Source organism: Onychomys torridus, chromosome 9 (assembly GCF_903995425.1).
Source record: "Onychomys torridus chromosome 9, mOncTor1.1, whole genome shotgun sequence".
Classification (NCBI taxonomy): Eukaryota; Metazoa; Chordata; class Mammalia; order Rodentia; family Cricetidae; genus Onychomys; species Onychomys torridus.
In genome coordinates, this window is record NC_050451.1 from 27,649,376 (window position 1) to 27,669,044 (window position 19,669).

At 44.2% G+C, this 19,669-nt stretch overlaps 1 protein-coding gene across 4 annotated transcripts in view; it reads left to right on the forward strand.

Annotated features, from left to right (window-relative positions):
• The first annotated feature begins 2,340 nt into the window (after positions 1–2,340).
• The window catches only part of Dnase1l3 (deoxyribonuclease 1 like 3), a 29,662-nt gene continuing 12,333 nt past the window's right edge, over positions 2,341–19,669 (forward strand). Inside the window, exons 1-5 of one of the 4 annotated variants that reach the window (XM_036199530.1) lie at positions 2,341–2,727; positions 6,678–6,900; positions 13,696–13,784; positions 16,728–16,817; positions 17,668–17,780. In XM_036199530.1, the coding sequence (XP_036055423.1) occupies positions 6,745–6,900; positions 13,696–13,784; positions 16,728–16,817; positions 17,668–17,780 (448 nt within the window). In that variant the 5' untranslated portion in view covers positions 2,341–2,727; positions 6,678–6,744. Of the gene's footprint in view, positions 2,728–5,625; positions 5,646–6,369; positions 6,432–6,677; positions 6,901–13,695; positions 13,785–16,727; positions 16,818–17,667; positions 17,781–19,669 lie in introns of those variants that run through there. The other 3 variants (XM_036199529.1, XM_036199532.1, XM_036199531.1) reach the window with 3 other exon arrangements.

The following is a 19,669-nucleotide window of genomic DNA, read 5'->3' on the forward strand; positions in this document are numbered from 1 at the left end:
TTTATCTACACAGATGAAAGGCCAGGTGCTGTGCTGAGTTATCACTTCAGTTAAAAACTAAATTTTCACAGCTGTACTATATGGAAGTGGTTATCTTCCATCTTAAAAGTGAGGAAATGGGCACAGAGAAGTTTAGTTATTGTCTAAGGTTGAACAGCCAGTAACTGGAAATACATTTGCTCTAATCTCCATACCGACATTCTCAACTAAAGGGATTCCTGGGTTTGTCACAATGTGGAAGATACTAGCACCTAGCTGGAAGTAGCCAGGAGGCTGCTAGACACCCTAAAATGCATTGGACAGACCCATGACAAAGAGTTACCTGGCCTTGAGTTAGTTAGCTTCTCATTACTATAACAAACACCAAAGACAATCAACTTATATAGAGAAGTGGTTCATTCTTGATCAATTTTGGAGGTCAAGCCCATGATCCATAGGCTGTGTTTATTTGTAGCCCATGAAGGGTAAGTATTTCATAGCAGGAAAATATATTGAAACAAGGTTGTTTCCTTCATGGCTGGGGCATGAAAGAAAACCAAAAGGAGACCATGGAAATGATTGCTGCTCCACAATCCCCTTCAGGGTACATCTCTAATGACCTAAAACATTCCATTAGGTACCACCTTTTATAGTTTCCACCACTTAGCAGCCCCATGCTTGGAACTAAACCTCTAATGCATGAATCTCTGCAGTGTGTGTGAGTGTGGGGGAGATATTTGAAATGAAAACTTCAGCAAGACCCCAAAAGTCTGGAGGAGTTAGTCCCTAGTACTCCATGGAAGGTTTTGCCATTCCAGTGGCTGTTGCTATTGCTTTCCTTTGTCTGTGTGCCTAGAGAAGGGAGTTGCTGTGGTTGTCCAGGGAAATTGAGTTTCCTGGCTCAGCATCCATACTGTCATAGAGTACCTGGGCTTTGGAGAATCAGCTGGGCAACACATTTTGCACTCAACAGTGATTTATTGAGCACCTGTTACATGCCTATCCTTTCTTGGTCAGTACACCCCTACATATGATATCTGGGCTTATGAAGATATCTAATGAGAGGGCAGACATTAGATGAGGAAACACTCAGCACATACATGATAGTACATTGTGGTACCTGGAACAAAGCACAAGATCTGGACCCCACAAAAGAAAAAACATGTTTTCTGAGAGTGTGGAATTATATTTGAGACTGGGGGAAGAATATTGTGTTTTCAAGGGTTGATGCAAAGGCTCTGGGGTGAGAAGTGAAAACCAGAATCTGATGAGAGGTTGTGGGAGAGGAAGTGTGCATGACTTTGAGCATGTAAGGGATAGGGAGCCCACAGAGGCTTTCTAGTGAGAAATTACTCAGGGTCAGATATTCTGAGCTTTCTTTACCCAGCAGGGCTTCGTAAGGAGATGATTTGACCACAGGAGTTTCATCAGGTATTTGGAAGGGTCTACACTTGACTGTATGGTGTGCCTCGATCTTGCAAGGGGGAGATCTTTTGCTTCTCCCCTTGGCATATTATAGAAAGCCCTTTTCAATAAAGGATGAGGCTGTTGGGATCCATGCTCTCCTAAAGCTATCCTGTGTTTTTGTCTTTCTTCTCATTGGCTAGATCTCTCTCTCTCTCTCTCTCTCTCTCTCTCTCTCTCTGATATTTCCTCATTCCTCTCTCCTCCACCTAAAAACCCTTCAAAAAGTGGGAGCTGGCCTCCCACAGATGGTGCCAGAACTTGGGGCTTGAGTGCAGAGGAAATAAATGAGAGTAGGGAGCACCATGGAAGCAGCTGGGCAAGTCTGGTTATGAATTAAGGTTAAGGCAGTGATATTTTATTCTTTGGGAGCAAAAACTGCATATAGATAAAGCAGAATGGCCAAAAGTTAAGCCAAAGCAAGTAGTAAAAGTTAGGCTGCAGCAAGTATCTCTCTCTGTTTCTATGTTCCTCTGTTTCTCTCTTTCTCAATTTCTATCTATAAAATTAGGCAAAAATGTATGGTTAGGTATACAGATATTGTGTAGGCTTAGGTATATCAAGGGAGAATATAGGCTTTAAGTCTAGGAATATGATGAAGGTTTAATATAAAGTAATTTAGGGCAGAGTAATTTTTCCCAGAGTACAGACGGGACCTGGGACACACAAAGCAGTGGACCTAGCAGTCACTCTGAACTTAGCAGTTCAAGTGGCTTCAGAAGCTTCAGAAAGTCACTACAGAGACTGCCAGTTTCAGAAATTAACAGCAGCAGCAGAGCATGAGCAGCAGCCCCAGTCAGGCGGCTGAGACTCCCGGGACATCATAACAGAGGCGGTAGATGCTGAGAAAGCAGTGCTAGCGGCGAGGTTCTATGTGCTTTCTGCCAAGAATAGCTTGAAGCTATGTACAATCTTGACAAGCCAAGCAGATATGCTGTGCAGTGAGAGAGGCCAATGACAGGCAGCAGCTTGGAGAACAGCAGTGGAGACTTCAGATTCCAGCGGCCAGAGCAGGTCTGTTGCCCAGAGCCCAGCAGAGATGCCATGGGAGAGGCTAAAGGTGAGCAGCAGTGAGCAGCAGAAGCCCTGTGGAGAGATTGCTGCCCCGGGCAGAGAAGCAGCATCAGTGATGAGAACAGAAGCAGCCAGCCAGATGTGCAGCTGAGACTGATGCAGCCCAAGCTCCTAGCGACAGAATGAGGCACAGCGATGCAGCTACCCTAAGGTGGCATTTGGCCGTGCAAGCAGGATAGTGCTTTCAGAAGAAGACTCCCAGCAAAGCAGGTAATGGAGCCAGGGTGCAGCAGCTGCAACAGACCATGGCTGAGTTTCCTCTTATACCAGAAGGGCTGCTTGAGAACTGTAGCTCATAGCAGCTGGGCAGCATTCAGCCATGCACCACAAGGTGCCAGAGAGTTCTCAGGGCCTCAGGATGTCAGGGTCTCTAGGTGGGCAGGCCCGGAGACAGGAAGTGCAGGCAGACTGGGATGGTAAAAAAGAAAGAAAGAAAGAAAGAAAGAAAGAAAGAAAGAAAGAAAGAAAGAAAGAAAGAAAGAAAGAAAAAACTATGCAGTTTGTTTGCTGGTGGTTCAGGCTGGCTGGAGGAAGAGGTCTTCCTCAGCTTTTGCCCTGGAGCAGTTTTCAGCTAGTGGAAAGCTAACTGCAGGTGCCTCTGTGGCTGAGAGTGAGGCTTCAGAGATGCTTGTTTAAGCTGAGTTGAGTTATTTCATTCAGGGAAGTTGCAATGAATTTTGGTAATGAGACTCCTCATATTTGGAACTGTTTGACTAAGAGTTATTACAACTCGGACTGTTATATAAATACTTCAGGGCAGCTGACGAGCCACGCTCTGATCTTGGGATGTCAGTTGAACTTTGGGACTGGTATTAGAACTGATTTTTTGAACTTCTGCAAATCTCAGGAATGGGACAATTTTGATTTTACCTATATACATTATTAACTACATGACTTATGAATTGTTTTGTGTATGCATGTATACTTTATTAACTGTGGTGACTCACAAACTGTTTGTATAGAAATGGAACTGGTATTGTGTAGAAATGGAGAGATTTGTTTTTTTCCTACCCAGGCTTAAGATGAAACTTAAAAAATTATAAAGAAAAGGGGGAGTTAATAGTCTTCAGTCACTTTAATCTTTTGTGTGTGTGTGTGTGTGTGTGTGTGTGTGTGAGTGAGAGAGAGAGAGAGAGAGAGAGAGAGAGAGAGAGAGAGAGAGAGAGAGGGTTTCTCTGTGTAGCTTTGTGCCTTTCCTGGAACTCACTTTGGAGACCAGGCTGGCCTTGAACTCACAGAGATCTGCCTGGCTCTGCCTCCCAAGTGCTGGGATTAAAGGCATGTGCCACCACTGCCCGGAACACTTTAATCTTTGAAAAAAATGTTTTTCTTGTCCCTTGAGTGGATTAATGTTAACTCGTGTCAATGTACTTTATGTTTTGTTAGCAAGAAATGCAAAAGGTTCTATTAAGAAATTGCTTTTGGATATTTGCTAAAGTTTGTAAAGTGAAAATAGTTCTATTGAGAGTTTGCTTTTGGATGTAAGTTTGTAGGAATTGTAATTGTGTACCGTAATATTCATTCTAGAATTATGTTAACCTGTTGATATTGATGGACCATGATATGGTGATTCTAAGGAGTTCTTTAGGTTTGATGTAGTTGTATCTGGAGTTTATTGATTTGAAAAAGGGCTTGGTGCAGCTAAGACTGCTATAGTCATCTTAGACCCATTTCAAAAGGCCATTCTATCTTTATCATCCTCTACTCCTTTACTAGGAGGTATGACAGCCATGGGAAATGGGTATATTGCTATGATTATTCCAGTTACTTCCAAGCTCTTAGTGGAAAACTGATTCAGAGCTGCATAGAGTTAAGCTCTGTGCCCACATTTGAGATTTAAATTGTTAAGAGGGGGGACCTGTGGGAGTTCAGGGTCAGAGAATCTGAGCTTGCTTGGCATATTTTATAAAGCCCCTTTCAATAAAGGATGAGGCTGTTGGGTATTGATCTAGGCCCTCCTGAAGCTATCCTGTGTTTCTCTTTCTTCTTGTTGGCTAGATCTCTCTTTCTATCTGATATTTCCTCATTCCTGTCTCCTCCACCTAAGAACCCTTCAAAAACTGGGAGCTGGTTCCACAAGGCCCTACCAAGGAATAAGGTCTTTCTGTCAAAGAAGAGCCCTTAAGGGGCTGGAGAGGTCATTCAGTTGGTTGGATACTCGCCTAGCACTCATGAGGCCCTGGGTTTGACCTCCAAAAGTGCATAAATGGGGAGTGGTGGTTCTCAGGAGGTGGAGGCAGGAGGATCAGAAGTTCAAGGTTATTCTTGTCTACATAGGAAGTTTGAGGACAGCCTGAGCTAGAGACCCTGCCTCAGAAAATGAGAAAGAATTTTGAAGGCATATCACTTGGGTTTTCCCTTCATATGGTAATTTTCTTCAAGTTCAAGCACAGCCCTGTGTTGAAGTTGTCATTTGGGGTTGAAAACGAGAGCCTGTTTCACCAGGTGGTACAAAGGTGCCTGCAAAAATATAGCTCTCATTGCAAGGGACTATGAGAACCAAATATGAGTGACATGACCTAGAAGCACAGATTTGGGCTTCTCCAAATATTGTGTCCCAACATGATAACAAGTTTTAGGATTTTTAAAAAGTTTTAACTAATTAACTAACTAATAATTAATTAATTAATTAATTAATTAATTAATTAATTAATGTGTATGAGTGTTTTGTCTGCATGGATATCTGGGCACCATGTGCATGTCTGGTGTCTGTGGAGGCCAAAAAAGGTTGTTAGATCCCCTGGAACTGGAGTTACAGATCATGGTGAGTGGCCATGTGGGTGCTGGAAATCGAAACTGGTGGTCCTTTGGAAAATCATCCAGTGTTTTTAACTGCTGGGCCATCTCTCTAGCTCCAAGTTTTAGGATTTTTTTCTTTAAAAAGTATTTTGAGATTATTTATTTATTTTATGTATATGAGTGCTCTATCAGTATTTATACCTTCTTTTTTTCTAGAAGAGGACATCAGGTCCCACTGTAGATGGTTGTGAACCACCTTGTGGTTGCTGGGAATTGAACTCAGAACCTCTGGAAGAATAGCCAGTGCTCTTAACTGCTGAGCCATCTCTCCAGCCCTATAGTATGTTTTTATAGGAACAAAACAAAAGAAACATTGGTGGGAATACAAGGTAGGTGGTTTTAACAAATCAGGAAAATCCATGTTTATTGGCCTCAGTTGCTCTCTGATGACATTCTTGGATTTGGGGTTAGTGGAGATAGGGTTTTGCTTATGTATTCCCAAAGGACTTTCCCTGTTGTCACAAGGATGATAAGCTATGCACAGAAGCTGGCAATAAATGGCCTTTAAAGAGCACAAAAGATGGCTGCAAGATAACTTGACTGTGCAGTCACAGCATGTCTATTAGTCAATCACCTTTATAGAATCTGTAACATGGGTGTGGCTTTTTTCTGGGCACTTCAGTTTACACAGGTGAATTTTTTGAGAATTACACAATCTTAACTGGTGCTCCCTCCTCACCCCACGCCCAAGGATGCTGGTGAACTGTGATGACTAAGTTGTGCACATTATAGGATTATGCCAAGCTGCTTACTCATTCCCACATAGCAGCAGCAGCAGCCACTGGAAACACCTGTTTAGGTGGTGCGGCCATCCCTGCCCATCATGGGGACTTTACTGCAGGCATCTTGTTTCTTTTTGCTGCCTCTGAGGGACTCAGCCTATTCTTCATGGGATCTTCATCTTGACTTCCTCAGATTTCAAGGTATCCTTTGCCTCATTTCATTAAAACTGAACCTGACCTTACACACCTATGAAGATGGCTAAAGAGCCACTATATAGATGTGTCCTGCAGCAGTTATTCAACAAATCTTTATTCCCCAGCAGATGGCTCCTCCACCCCAGTGCCCTCTGGGTGGACACTTCTAAGTTCATAAACTGTCAGAAAAAGCCCATGGTAAGCTACCACAGGAGATCAGAACTGATCCCCCACTTACACCCCTACCCACTGAGATTATGACTGACTTTAAGGAGGCTGGTGCCTAAATTAAGCATGCCACTTTTCTTACAAAGATAATGAAAGCAGGGGACTCTCTAAAGGCTAACCCATTGTCTTCATTTCCTTGGGGACTGAAACCCATGATCATGAGTTCCTTAGAGAAGTGAAAGTGGCCTGGACTGATCCAGTAATTCCTGTTATCAGCAGGCTTTATAAGTCAGTGAGCCAGGAGCTGTCTCTTCATCCAGACGGAAGTCCCTGGAGTACAAAGATGTCCCCACACCCAGCTTTCTTGAGCCTGGCCTCCTTGCTGCTCTTCTCCCTTGTCCTCCATGATGTCCTGGCCCTGAGGCTCTGCTCCTTCAATGTGAGATCCTTTGGAGAAAGCAAGAAGGAAAACCACAACGCCATGGATGTCATTGTGAAGGTGAGTTGTGCTCATGTCCTGGACACCCCTATACCTTCCCTCTAGCTTCAGACTCAAGGGACTTAAAAATTGCCCTCTGCGTGAGGTAGGGACAGCAGTAACCACCATTGCAATAACCACCTCAGCTCTGGTGCTTTCTATCATGTCTTCAGACTAGGTGGTTCTGTGTTACAAGGGGTGTTACAAGGCTACTGAGCAGGTAAACATGACGCTTTTTCCAGAGTCTGGCTCGCAGTCAGTTCCAGGTATGGGCTGCTGTTTTGATGGTTTTAATTGAACATATTGAATGCCTGTGTCAGGCACTATAAATACATGATCTCATTTGTCAACCTTATGAGCATTGACTATTGTTCCCCTTGTGGAGAAGATGAATTCAGAAGGGTGATGTAACACTGGGTAGTTCCAGGGAGGGGCATTGATGGAACTGGTGCAGTCTTATCCACTTCATCTTTATAACCATTGACAAAACATGCTTTCTTTCTCTTCTTCTCTTCCTTCTTCCCTCCCTATCTCTCTCCTTTCATTCCTTCATTCTTCTCCCAAATCTCAATTCTGCACTTTCTCTGCTTGTGGATATTGCTGTTATTGGGTAATATGACCAATGTCTGGGGAAGCTGCTCATATTTTTCTAGAGTCAGTTGACTCTCTGTCCCATGGGATGATTTATTTTTGATACTTGGACTCTGGTGGGGTGGCTATTACTTAAAAACAAACAAACAAACAAACAAACAAACAAACAAAAACTAGCAGGATTAGTGATGTACTTCAGTTGGTAGAGTGTTTGCTTAACATTTGTGAAGTCCAGAGTTCCATTCTCAGCATTGCACAAACCAGGTATGGTGTTGGCCACCTGTAACTTTAGCACTAGGGATGTAAAGATAAGAGGATCAAAAGTTCAAGATCATCCTTGGCTATATAGCAAATTAAAGGTCAGCCTGGTATACATGAGACCCTATCTTCACACACACACACACACACACACACACACACACACAGACACCAACAAAAGAGGTCCCTGTGTGTGGTGAAAATGCAGCAGCCCTGGGCTCAGACCCCATCTATCTATCACCTGAGGAGCTCAAGATTCCATCTCTTCCTGATGTTCTTCACATAGACTGGGCTCTCCCACTGAATGGCTGGTAAGGCTGGTGAGTGAAGCCCAGTGGAGCCAAGATGAGGTCCATGTTACACTACTGTTGGGCAGAGGGGTACAAGCAGGAAACTTGCTCTGCTCTTGCCAAGATAGCCCTGGGCTCTAGGTGACTCTGTCTTTTAGATGATACCCAAGTACCAATGAGCAAGGACTATTGATCCCCTTGTGGAGAAGATGAACTCAGAAGGGTTATGTTGTAGTTTTACATGCCAAGCCTATGGGGATCCTGACACTATAGTTTAATGGAGAAATCTGACATGCAAGAAAACTATTTCCCAACTTCTTCACATGTGGCCCAGTGGAGCCTGGGGACCTAAGTGTCTACTATCTACATTCCTAACTTATTCATCCCTGGAAATGTTGCCACACTCTTGAGGGCTGTATTTTTGTACTCTGGTGATTCTGCTCCTCCATACAGCATCTCCCCTGAGCTGTGAGTCCCACCAACTGTGACTAAAGCCTTTGTCAAGCCTTTGTCCCATTCTCATAAAGCCATTCTGCAAAAAGAAGCCAATCCCCTAGAAACTATCAGAGCCATCTCACAGAGTGGTGGTGGTTGACCCCAAAAACCTGGTGCTCAATCAGAATAGTTAGTAGGGCTTGTGTGGATCAAAGAGAAGGACACATTTGCCACTAAAAGAATGCAAACAACCCAAGTAGGAAAGCATCCAGTTTAGTGATATAAATGTACCAGGAGAAGGGTATTATGTAACACTACAAGTTATGTTTTAGAAGACCATTACCATCATTTCTCATGAGGCCTATGCTGTTCAAACTCCCTATGTAGCCAAGGATGACATTGAACTTCTAATCCCCCTGCCTTTACTTCCTGAATGCTGGGATTAAAGGCATGTGCTATCATACATGGTTTATGCAGTCCTGGAGACTAAGCATAGGGCTTTGTGCATGCTAGGCAAGAATTCTACCATCTGAGTCATGTCCCATCTGCTGATTTGGTCTTCATAGCTCTCATAGCCCTCTGTATAGTTGGTTACTCCAAGGTTCAGTGAGTGTTAGTTAGCAAGCTGAACACCAAGGGAATGTGAGCAATAGGCCATCTGTGTTACAGACCCCCTTCTTGGCCACTACACTCAATAGCCAAGAAGATTAGCATGCCAAAAGCTAAGGTCCCTCTCTTGTGTGACCCATTAGCATAGAGAAAGTGTAAGTCAGGGCTCAGATTCCCTTTCCTGAGAGCACAGCCAGAGTTCCTGTTGACATCCCTCTTCCTTATTTACCAAGAACTGCTGAGCCCTGAATCTCCAGCTGATACTGGTTTCCAGTTTCCTTGCTATCTCTGGGAAGTTTTTCTCAGACAAGAATCTGCAAGTCTGAATGCTCAAAAGGGTAGAGGCTGAGGAAAAAAAACAAACAAACCATGTTTCTTCTGGTTCCTGTTCCTTGGAAAGAGACTCCCAGTTGGCTCTTTCAGAACCAAGTTCTGGACCCTTTAAGCTTTCATTAAGCTTATGGGATGTTCTATATGTCAAATGTGTTGCTCTGATTAGTTAATAAATAAAACACTGATTGACCAGTAGCCAGGCAAGAAGTATAGGCAGGACAAGGAGAGAGTATTCTGGGAAGTGGAAGGCTGAGGCAGAGAGACGCTGCCAGCCGCCACCATGACAAATAACATATGAAGATACTGGTGAGCCACAAGCCATGTGGCAAGGTATAGATTTATAGAAATGGGTTAATTTAAGATATAAGAATAGTTAACAAGAAGCCTGACACGGCCATACAGTTTATAAGTAATATAAGTCTCTATGTGTTTACTTGGTTGGGTCTGAGCAGCTGTGGGACTGGTGGGTGAGAAAGAATTGTCTTGACAGTGGACCAGGCAGGACTGGAGAAAAACTTGACCTACACATTAGTGCCACATTCCCACCTGTTCACAGAAGGAAACCACAGTCTGGAGGGCAGGTATGCTACACACTGTACTGCCAAAACCTCTGAGAGCCAGAGCCTATGAAGGACTGAGTATGGCTAGTATGGACAGAATCTGGATAAGGGTGTCACTGGTGCTCTGAGGGACAGGAAACAACATAACATGATGGGGAAGATCTAGGGTTCAATTCACTTCTCTACCACTTATGTGCTTCACCACACTGGCTTACTCTCTGAGCTCCAGTTGTCCCATCTGTAGAATGGGCATGATAACAAGGACGATTACAAGGTTGAACTTGAATTCCATCTGTTAAAGATCCAGCACATAGCATTGCAGAAAACAATGATTATCATGTACTCTAGAGCCTGAGAAGGGTGATAAGCTGCCCCCATCCACCATTTCATCTCCAGTGCCTTGGAGTGTCTGGCACAGGCTCTCCCTGCAAGTTTACAGCTCCAGAAGGAAAGATATGCAGACTGTTGGAAGTCAGGCTATACCTGCAAGTATTACAGCACAGGATGGAAAGGTATCCTGACTTGTTGGGAAGTCAGGCTATACATGAAGCTGGGTTCCAGTGGGGGATAATCTCCCCACAGGATGTGGCAATCATGTTCCTCTCTGAGAGAGCCATTATAGTTGAGCTCTGCCCTGCTCCCCAAGGGAGTTTCCCAGCAGAGATTCTGCTCCATGCTGGTGAAAGAAGGTCTTCACCCAAAACTCTTTCAAAAGATATTTGGGAAGAAGGAATCTAGGTGAGTAGCTACCTCTGCCAGGGTGGAGAAGGACAGCTGCCAACTAAACAGGCACAGGGCTTATATTAGGGCTTCTTAGGGGCAGAGTTTTTCCAGGGAGAAGATTTTCAGGGTGGGAATTGGTCAGATTTCCATCCCCTTGAGCTTGGGCAAGCTCAGATAGGCTAGATTTTATGCTCAGGGATTGGTTAGTTTTGGTCAGGGACAGATTTGGCAATGGTTTCAGAGCCAAGGTGTGTCTTTCATTGGCCCTTTTTAGCCTTTTGGCTCTAGTTTCAGGGCCAGGGTGTGTTTCTTTCACCAGCTCTGGGTTCAGGGCCAGGGTGGGTTTCTTTGGCTGGCCCTTTTACCCTACACTCCCTTCAGACTTGATGGATGAACAAACTCTGTTCAGGAGGATGTAAAATGAGAAACACAGGAGACTCACCCAGGCCTGGCTTAGTGTCAGATAACTACAAATTATTGGAAAGGCAAACACAAGATGGGCAGGTGGCTTCCTTCATGTTCTACCTCTGCTAGTGAAAGGCAGAGTGATGACAAAATGCTGACAATATTGTCGCTGATGTGGTCTGACTAGTGTAGAAAAGTGGGAGAGACACCTAGCTTACAAAGTCAGGATTGACCCTTGCTCTTTCCAGCTACCTATGAAAACCTGTGAAGTTACTCCAGCACTCAAAACATTGGCTTTCTCAGTGATAAAGAAGGACAAGGCTAGGGAGATGTTTAAAGTAAAGTTGGCTGACCAAGCAAGGGGCTGACTTTGATCCCTCCATGTGAAAAGGCCAGATGTGATGGTACACACTTGTCATCCTAGTGCTGAGGAGGCAGAGACTGGGACTGCTGGGGCTTATTGTTCAGCCAGTCTAGCCTAATTTTCAAGGCAGGTCCCAATGAGAAACTTGTCTAAAAAACAAAAACAAAAAACAAAAACCAAAACAGATTGAAGGCTCCTGAGGTTGAACTTTGGTCTTCACATGTACTCACATATATAGGCATATCCATACCCACAAACATATGTGCCCACTCCCCCCTACACACACACACACACACACACACACACACACACACACACACACACACGAAGAATGCTGACTATGTGGTAATTATAAGTACAAATGTGAAAGTCCTGGTCTAGTGTAGTAGGTACTCAACCACTGGGCCTTAGGAATAATGATCTACTTTTGACCACCTACATAGCTGACATTGCCCTAAACTCTCATACCATCTTATTACCATTGTAAAGAACCCAAATGGGAAAATTGAAACAAAGAGTGTGTATATTTGTTTGTCTTTGTGTTTTGAGACAGGGTAACACTATGTAGTCCAGGCTGGCCTTGAACTCACACAGATCTGACTGCTTTTGCCTCTCCATGTTGGGCTTAAATGTGTATGCCTTACACCTACTGAATGTCACCTCTAGAAAGGTCTGGTAGTTCCCAGTGACTAACCAGCAGGCAGGCTTTAGCCACAGCACAAGGCTCCTGGTCCTGCATGGCCAATGCTGTGAGTTTCACCTAGAATCCAGGCTTCCTGACCAGTCAGTCCTCAGTCCCTAGCTCCTTAAAGGCTGGTCCCGGGGAACCTGGACTCCACCCTGCTGCAAATAGAACTGGAGATTCTCTGGAAATAGAGGCACAGTGGTACCCCATGATGTTAATGCTGTGTTCAAGAACAAAACTAACCTTGGAGATGCTTCATCCTCAATGGACACATCCTATGGCGCTGAGTCACCAGCATCCCATTATTCAGAGCCACATGGTCATCAAGGGGTGTGAGCTGTTTCTGCTCCCTGATTGCAGCTCACCCTGACAAAGTGTCTCTTGTATTTTTTTCTCCTACTGATTTATTTCTAACCTTTCAAGGACTAAAGGCTATCTCTTTCCAAGAGCCTTCCCTGATCTTCTGACAGAAGCTATTAATTATTCTCCAACATGTCCAGCATGTCCATGGCTTGTGACTTTTACTTAGCACAAACTCTATTTTCCCTCCATTATACCTTCTTCTTCAATTAGACTCAGAGACTCTAAGTGACTGTATTTTAATGGCTGAACATAGTGAAACCTGCAGAACTTGAGCTGGGATCCTGGCTTCCCTACCTGTACTGACTGTGTGACTTTTGGATAATTGCTAAACTACTCCGAGTTTAGCTGCCATCTAGATTTAAGGGGTCAGACATCATATCCCTCTCTTAGTGTTGTTGTGAAGTAGGTTCACAATAAATGTTAGTTCTTATGGTTATTATCACTGTAACTATGCCTCCTGATATCTCTAACACTCAGCCTAGTACCTTTATTCATTAAAGGGTTAACAGGTATTTGTTGCTTTCACCACTACAATAATCACTTAAGCAAACCCAAGCTGTAGGATGTGTGGGAGCACCATGGTTAGGCTTTTGTTTGGTTGCTTATGTTCAGATGCCAATGTGGCTACTTTCTAGCCACTGGGTAATACGCTTGACATTGCCTGATCTTCAGTCTCCTCATCCTTAAGATGGACATACCAGCTGGATATGGTGGTACACACCTTTAATTCCAGCACTCTGGAGACAGAGGCAGGCAGATCTCTTAGTTCCAGGCCAATCAGGGCTATAACTCTGAGACCCTGCCTTAAATAAAGAAATTAATTTAAAAAATTAAAATGGACAGAAAATAAATTAAAAAACAACAAGGGGTATGAGCTTGTACTCTCAAAAGTACAAAATCCAACCAAACCACTGGGCAACCACTGGGCACATGATGCACCCCTGAAATCCTAGTTACTTATGACTGAGTCAGGAGGATTATTTCAGCCCTAGAGTTTGGGACCAGCCTAAGCAATGAGACCCCGTCTCAAAACAACAGCAAACATAAACAAAGGGCTACTCTCAGGAAGTCCTTCTTTAGTTCAAGAAGAGATTTAGTTCTGGTAGCAAGCATCTGATTGTGGAGCCCAGCAAGTGCCTGATGAAAGGTTTTGTGATTTACAGTAAACAGCCTCAAGTCCTGGAAATTCTCTCTTTGCAGATCATCAAACGCTGTGACCTTATACTCCTGATGGAAATCAAGGACAGCAGCAACAACATCTGCCCCATGCTGATGGAGAAGCTGAATGGGTAAATGGAGAGAGGGATGGGGCCCAGAGAACTTAAGTCACATGCAAGGGCACTCAACAAATCACAGGGCAGTAGAAACCAGTTGATGCTGGCCTTTACTCTAACCGGCAGGCCGGCGTGGCCAGGGCCCAGTGGGCTCCTACTGTGAATGTAAACCCGGCTGGTTTTCATATGACAGTGAAAAGAGCAAAAAGGTGAAAGATTGGGACAGGAAAGAGAAAGGAGTAATGAGCTAATGTAAAGAAGGAACAGAGAAGACAGGAGAAGCCATCAGGAAAGTCACAATGAACCCCAGATTGTAATATTATACAGCTAAATATTCCAGCCTGGAAAGATGGCTACAATGTATCAGAAACAATGAGTTCAGGTCACCATGTTACTTTTCACATGAATACTGGGAGAAGGGGTGTCTGGATCATCACAGGAGAAATGTGGGAGGGTGAGCTAAGGATTGTTAACAGTTACTTCTGGAAGATAAGATTAAAAAGTCAATGTGGAGCTAGGTCAGTTAAAGAATAGGAGACCTTTTTTGTTTCAGTACTTCTATATAATTTGAATGTTTTACCACCAGAACAAGTTGATTTTATAGTTTGAAAACTAATGGAAACAAAAAGCAGTATCTGGAGAAGCAAAACACCTCCATTTCAAGGAAGCCCCTCACCCCAGCTTGAAACAGGCTGGGTTTCAAAATTCTCAGAGCTGCTGACATAGGCCTCAGGACAAAGTCAGGATGTTTGAAGAGCCATCTGGTAGCAACTGTTTAACCATAGAATGCCCCAATGCCAGAGATGGTCAAAAGTACAAAATCAGGATGTTTGAAGGACTATCTGGTAGCAATTGATTAACCACAGAATGCCCCAATGCTGGAGGTAGTCTATAAAGTTTGACAAACAACCAGTTAAAACTACAAAGTAAGATAACACAGGAATTCTGGAAAGCCCCTAAAACTTGAGCCAATCAGAATTGTACCCATACTAGCACCCTTAAATTATGTAACCTTGTGGTTTTTGCCTTTAAAACCTGAGCTTGCAGAGGGGCAGGGACCTCCTCTAGCCTCTCCTGTGTTGAGGAGCTCGACCAAGGTCCCTGCCACGGCTTGAACTACTCCAATAAACCTTGCTTTTGTATTTCGGTGAGTTCATGTCTCTGGTGATCTCTTTGGGGGTCTTGCACCCAGGGCACAATAGTATCTTCCAATAGTTTTAAATGACACTGGATAATACTCATGGTTTATATTCCTTCTGAATGATCAGCAAGCTACCATGTTCATCAGCTTTCCATTGCCGTGATATAATACCCAAGAGAAACATCTAAAAAGAGGAAAGGTTGCATTTGCTCAATGTTTTGGGGGGTTTCAGGTCATGGTCTTTGGGGTCTGTGTCAAGGCAGCACACCACAGGAGGAGGCCTGATCATCACACCTACCTTTAGACCTAGGCCCTGTCTCAGCCCCTTCAGTCTTCAAGCAAGTTTTCAGGAGTGTGAGGGGCTAAGGGGAGAAGTGGACTCCAGCCTTCTCCCCCCAGCCAGTCTGGGGCCAGTCTGGAGATGATGGGTCTCAATGTCCTCACCCACAACCTGCTTAGACTGGGTTGAGAACAAAAAACAAAAAAAGCCCCACCCCCACTGCTCTCTTAGTTAGATGAACTTACTGCCACACACATGCTAAGACCATGCTGTACATGTGTGTTAATTTTGCAGCCTCAAGCACACTTTTGTCCTTTGTAAAGCAGGAGAGGATCTGAGCCACTTCACAGTGAAGTTCTAAAGCAATATGCCACCTCAAGACTCAGCAAGCTAGATTTAGCAGAGGGCCAGCCTTCCAACTGAACACCTAGCAAGGTCTGTCATTCTCACTTCTAGGCTCCCTTGGTTGAGTCTGGCTTAGTGCACACATTGGAAACCCCAGAAATTTCTGTAGAATTTAAGTTGGTCCCTAAGTCAGCCCCTCTGTCTTTCCCAACTGACCATAAGACAGACAAGTATTAATCAGGCCCCAGTCCTTTTAGATGCAGATGGAAGGAAAGAGTGTGAGGCTAGCTATAGTAGGTTACTAGCAGACTTGACACATTCCCAGAAAGGGCCAGATTTCCCTGACTAGGGATAGTCTGCTGCCCTCCTCCTCCCCACATCATGAAGCTCTACACCCCAGGAATAAATAGTTAATTGTTTGAAATTAGTCCCAGAACATTTGAGCCTGTTTCCAGCATGTGTATGTACAACAATATGCACATAGAGGTTAAAGAACAATTTGCAGGTGTCAGATCTCTCTTTCCTTTCTTTGGGTGCTGGAGACTAAACTCAAACTGTTAGGTTTGGCTGGGAGCACTCTTACCTGTTAGGCCATATTGAAGACTAAAACCAGGAAATTCTGATTCTAGGTCATCTCTGGTCTCTGTGATTCCCACAGAAGCAGGTTGAAGCTTGTGGGGTCTGAAGTGGAAAAGTCAAATCCTAGCCTGTGTTTATTAAATCACACAGTAGGTAGTGGTGCATGCCTTTAATCCCAGCTCTCTAGAGGCAGAAGCAAGCAGATCTCTGTGAGTTCAAGGCTAGCCTGGTCTATAGAGCAAGTTCCAGGATGGCCAGGGCTATAAAGAGAAACCCTGTTTTGGGGCTGGAGAGATAGTTCAGTGGTTCAAAGCATTGACTGCTCTTCCAGAGGACCTGAGTTCAATTCCTAGCAACTGTCTGTAACTCCAGCTCTAGGGAACTTAAGAAGAAAGGAAGGAAGGAAGGAAGGAAGGAAGGAAGGAAGGAAGGAAGGAAGAGTGAGCAGATGTGGTACTGTATGCCAGCACTAAGGATGTGGAGGCAGGGATGGGGCAGCTGTGGTACTATATGCTACTACTGGGGATGTTGAGGTAGGGGTGGGGGTGGGGGTGGGGGCAGATGCAGCAGAGGCATGTTTATTTTTCACACCACACTAAAACTTGTTTTCTAGAAATTCACGGAGAAGCACAACATACAACTATGTGATTAGTTCTCGACTTGGAAGAAACACATACAAAGAACAGTATGCCTTCCTCTACAAGTGAGTTTGGTCTATCTGAACTGAACCTAAATATGTGTATTGTATTTTCCTTTAAAAATAGATTCTGGGCCTAGCATGGCAGAATATACCTTTAATGCCAGTACTTGGAAGGCAGAGGCAGGCAGATTTCTGTGAGTTGTTGACCAGCCTGGTTTACATAGTTCCAGGCTAATGAGAGTTACAAATTGAGACCCTGTCTCAAACAAAACAAAAAAATTTTATTCTTGTCTCTAAGCAGTTATAATCACCATCAGAATGTTTGCTGTCAAACTCATGTCCTGAGGATGTAGCTCAGTTAGTGGAGTGCTTGCTTGCCTAGCATGTGCAAAGCCTGATTCACTCCCCAGCACTGTGGCAGCACAGGCCTTTCATGCCGCCTGGAAGGTGGAGGTAAAAGGATCTGGACTTCAAGCACCATGGCAAGTTCAAAGTCAGCCTGATCTATATGAGGTGAGACTCTGTCTCAAACAAGTCATCTGAAACTGCCACAAGAAAACGATTCAGTCTTTAACTAGAAAACACAGCAGCTTTGTGACAACTAACAACTGGCTAGGGCAGCAATTCCTTATCCTTCTGGGAAGTCCTAGCCCAGCTCATCTGAGCACAGAACAGAGGAATCCCCCTGGCCTCCTTCTATCAATCTGTTTAAAGTCTGGACATTCACTGGATGTGCCCCCAGACAGCAAATATAACTCAGACCCTCAACTCATTGACAAGAGCTGATTCTTCCTGTTCTTAGGGGAAACCCCCTCCAGAGCTTGAGCCTGCTCTGGAAGCTACAGAACTTACAACTAAAGGACTCAGTGAGAGGAAATCCTTCTCTCTCTCTCTCTCTCTCTCTCTCTCTTAGAGAAAAGCTGGTATCTGTGAAGGCAAGATACCTCTACCATGACTATCAGGACGGAGACATCGACGTGTTTTCCAGGGAGCCCTTTGTGGTTTGGTTCCAGGCACCCTTCACTGGTAAGACCATGACCCTGTATTAGTTACTCTTGAGGCCACTATGACCAAATACCTGGCACAAACAGCTCAGAGCAGGAGAGATTTATTTACATTTTAAAGGGTTCAGGTCATAGCTGGGGCTTTGTAGATTCGGAGGCTGTGGTGAGGCAGAATGTCATATCAGTGAGAACATGTGTCATGGGGCTTCTTCACCTCATGGTGGAAAGGTGTGAGAAAGGCACTGGGACCTAGGGATAACCTCTAAAGTCACTTCCCAGTGACCCACTTCCTCCAGCAAAGCCCCATGTCTTAAAGCTTTTACAGCCTCCCAAAATACTGCTGCCACCTAGGGACCAGCCATTCAACACATGAACCTATGAGGGATGTTTTATATAGCCCTTCTCCTGGTAATCTTTCCAACAGCCCATGAAGGGGCACAGCCCTGAGCATGTGTGAGCCATGCTTTCAGAGTCACACCTTGTCTTATGGGATGTCTGAGGTGAGAGTTAATACTTGAGAAAAAAAGTTGGTCTGATGATACCAGGCTTGCTTTTCAGAATGCCAAGATGTAGGACCTCCCAGCCTGGATACCACTCTCAGGTTCACTGATAACTCCACCCTCCACGCATTGCCAGGAGGGATAAAAGCTAAACCAAGTGCACTTTGACCCCCAACAACACAGCTACTAGTCCATGATAAATATCTAGTTTCCTGTTATTCTTCCATACACTTCAGTGTAACAGGGACTAGGATTATCCCCTATTCAGATTTGAGGAAACTGAGGTTTTAAAGGCATTTTCACTTGCCCAAGTCCAGCTATTAAAGTAGACAAGGCAGAGTTGTAAGCCAAGCCACCAACCCACAAACCCATATTCCCAATCACCACTGAACTCAACAGAAAGTAAAAAATTCACCAGACATGGTGGCACATGCGTGTGATTTCAGCACTCAGGCAGAGCAAGAAGGATCAGCAGTTCAAGGTTAGCCTAAGCTATATTGTGAAACTCTGTCTAAAACTACCAAGGGCCCAAAGTATAGTTTGGTGAAAGAGCTCATGCCTAGCATGTACAAGGTTCTGGATTCAGTCTGCTGCACTGAAAGAAAAAAAAATCAAGAATTAAAATTTGTTTTAAGTTGCAGCATGTAAAGTCAATGATTTTCACTACCTACTATATGTGCTGCTGAGGACCCAAGACTGAGGCCTGTCCTAAGTGATCCCAGCAAGAACTTGTGGTTATAGAGGAAAGAAGAAAAGCAAGGAGGAGTAGAATTGGGCATTGGTCAATAGTCTTTGTCATGATGTCATGTGTAGTTTCGTTACTGGCTCCAGGTCCCCTATAGGACACTGTTGCTGCCTGAGGTTACAGCCTAGGTTTCTGTCAGGGCTTGGTCTGCCTACAAGGTTCACTGTTTCTAAAATGCCAAAAACATCTCTCTGTCTTAAATCTTGGGGAGGATGAGAGACTTGCCAACTTGTTGCTCCCTTAAATGGCAACCCATGTCAGCAAAGAATCTGACCCAGAGTTTAAGGCAGCAGAGGAGACAGATACAAAAAAAAAAAAATGCAGAGATGCCAAGTGTTCACCCTGCCTTTAGCCATGCCTTGGATTTCTGCAGTCCCAGAAAATGGCTGTAAACAAAAGCAGCAACTAAGGCCCTGTAACTTTTGTTCATTTGCTGTAGGTTATGTTTTCATTTTTGAGGCATTCTCTTGTAGCTGAGGCTGGTCTCAAACACTTGATTCCTCCATCTCAGCTACCCAAATTTAGGATTACAGTTATATGCCACCTCACCCAGCTGGATTTATTACTTTTAGAAAGAATAGCATAGCCATAAAACATGAACAATTTTCAGTGCTCCAAATAAACCAAAAGAAAAATGAAGATTTGAAAAAGAAAAAGCAGTTGAGG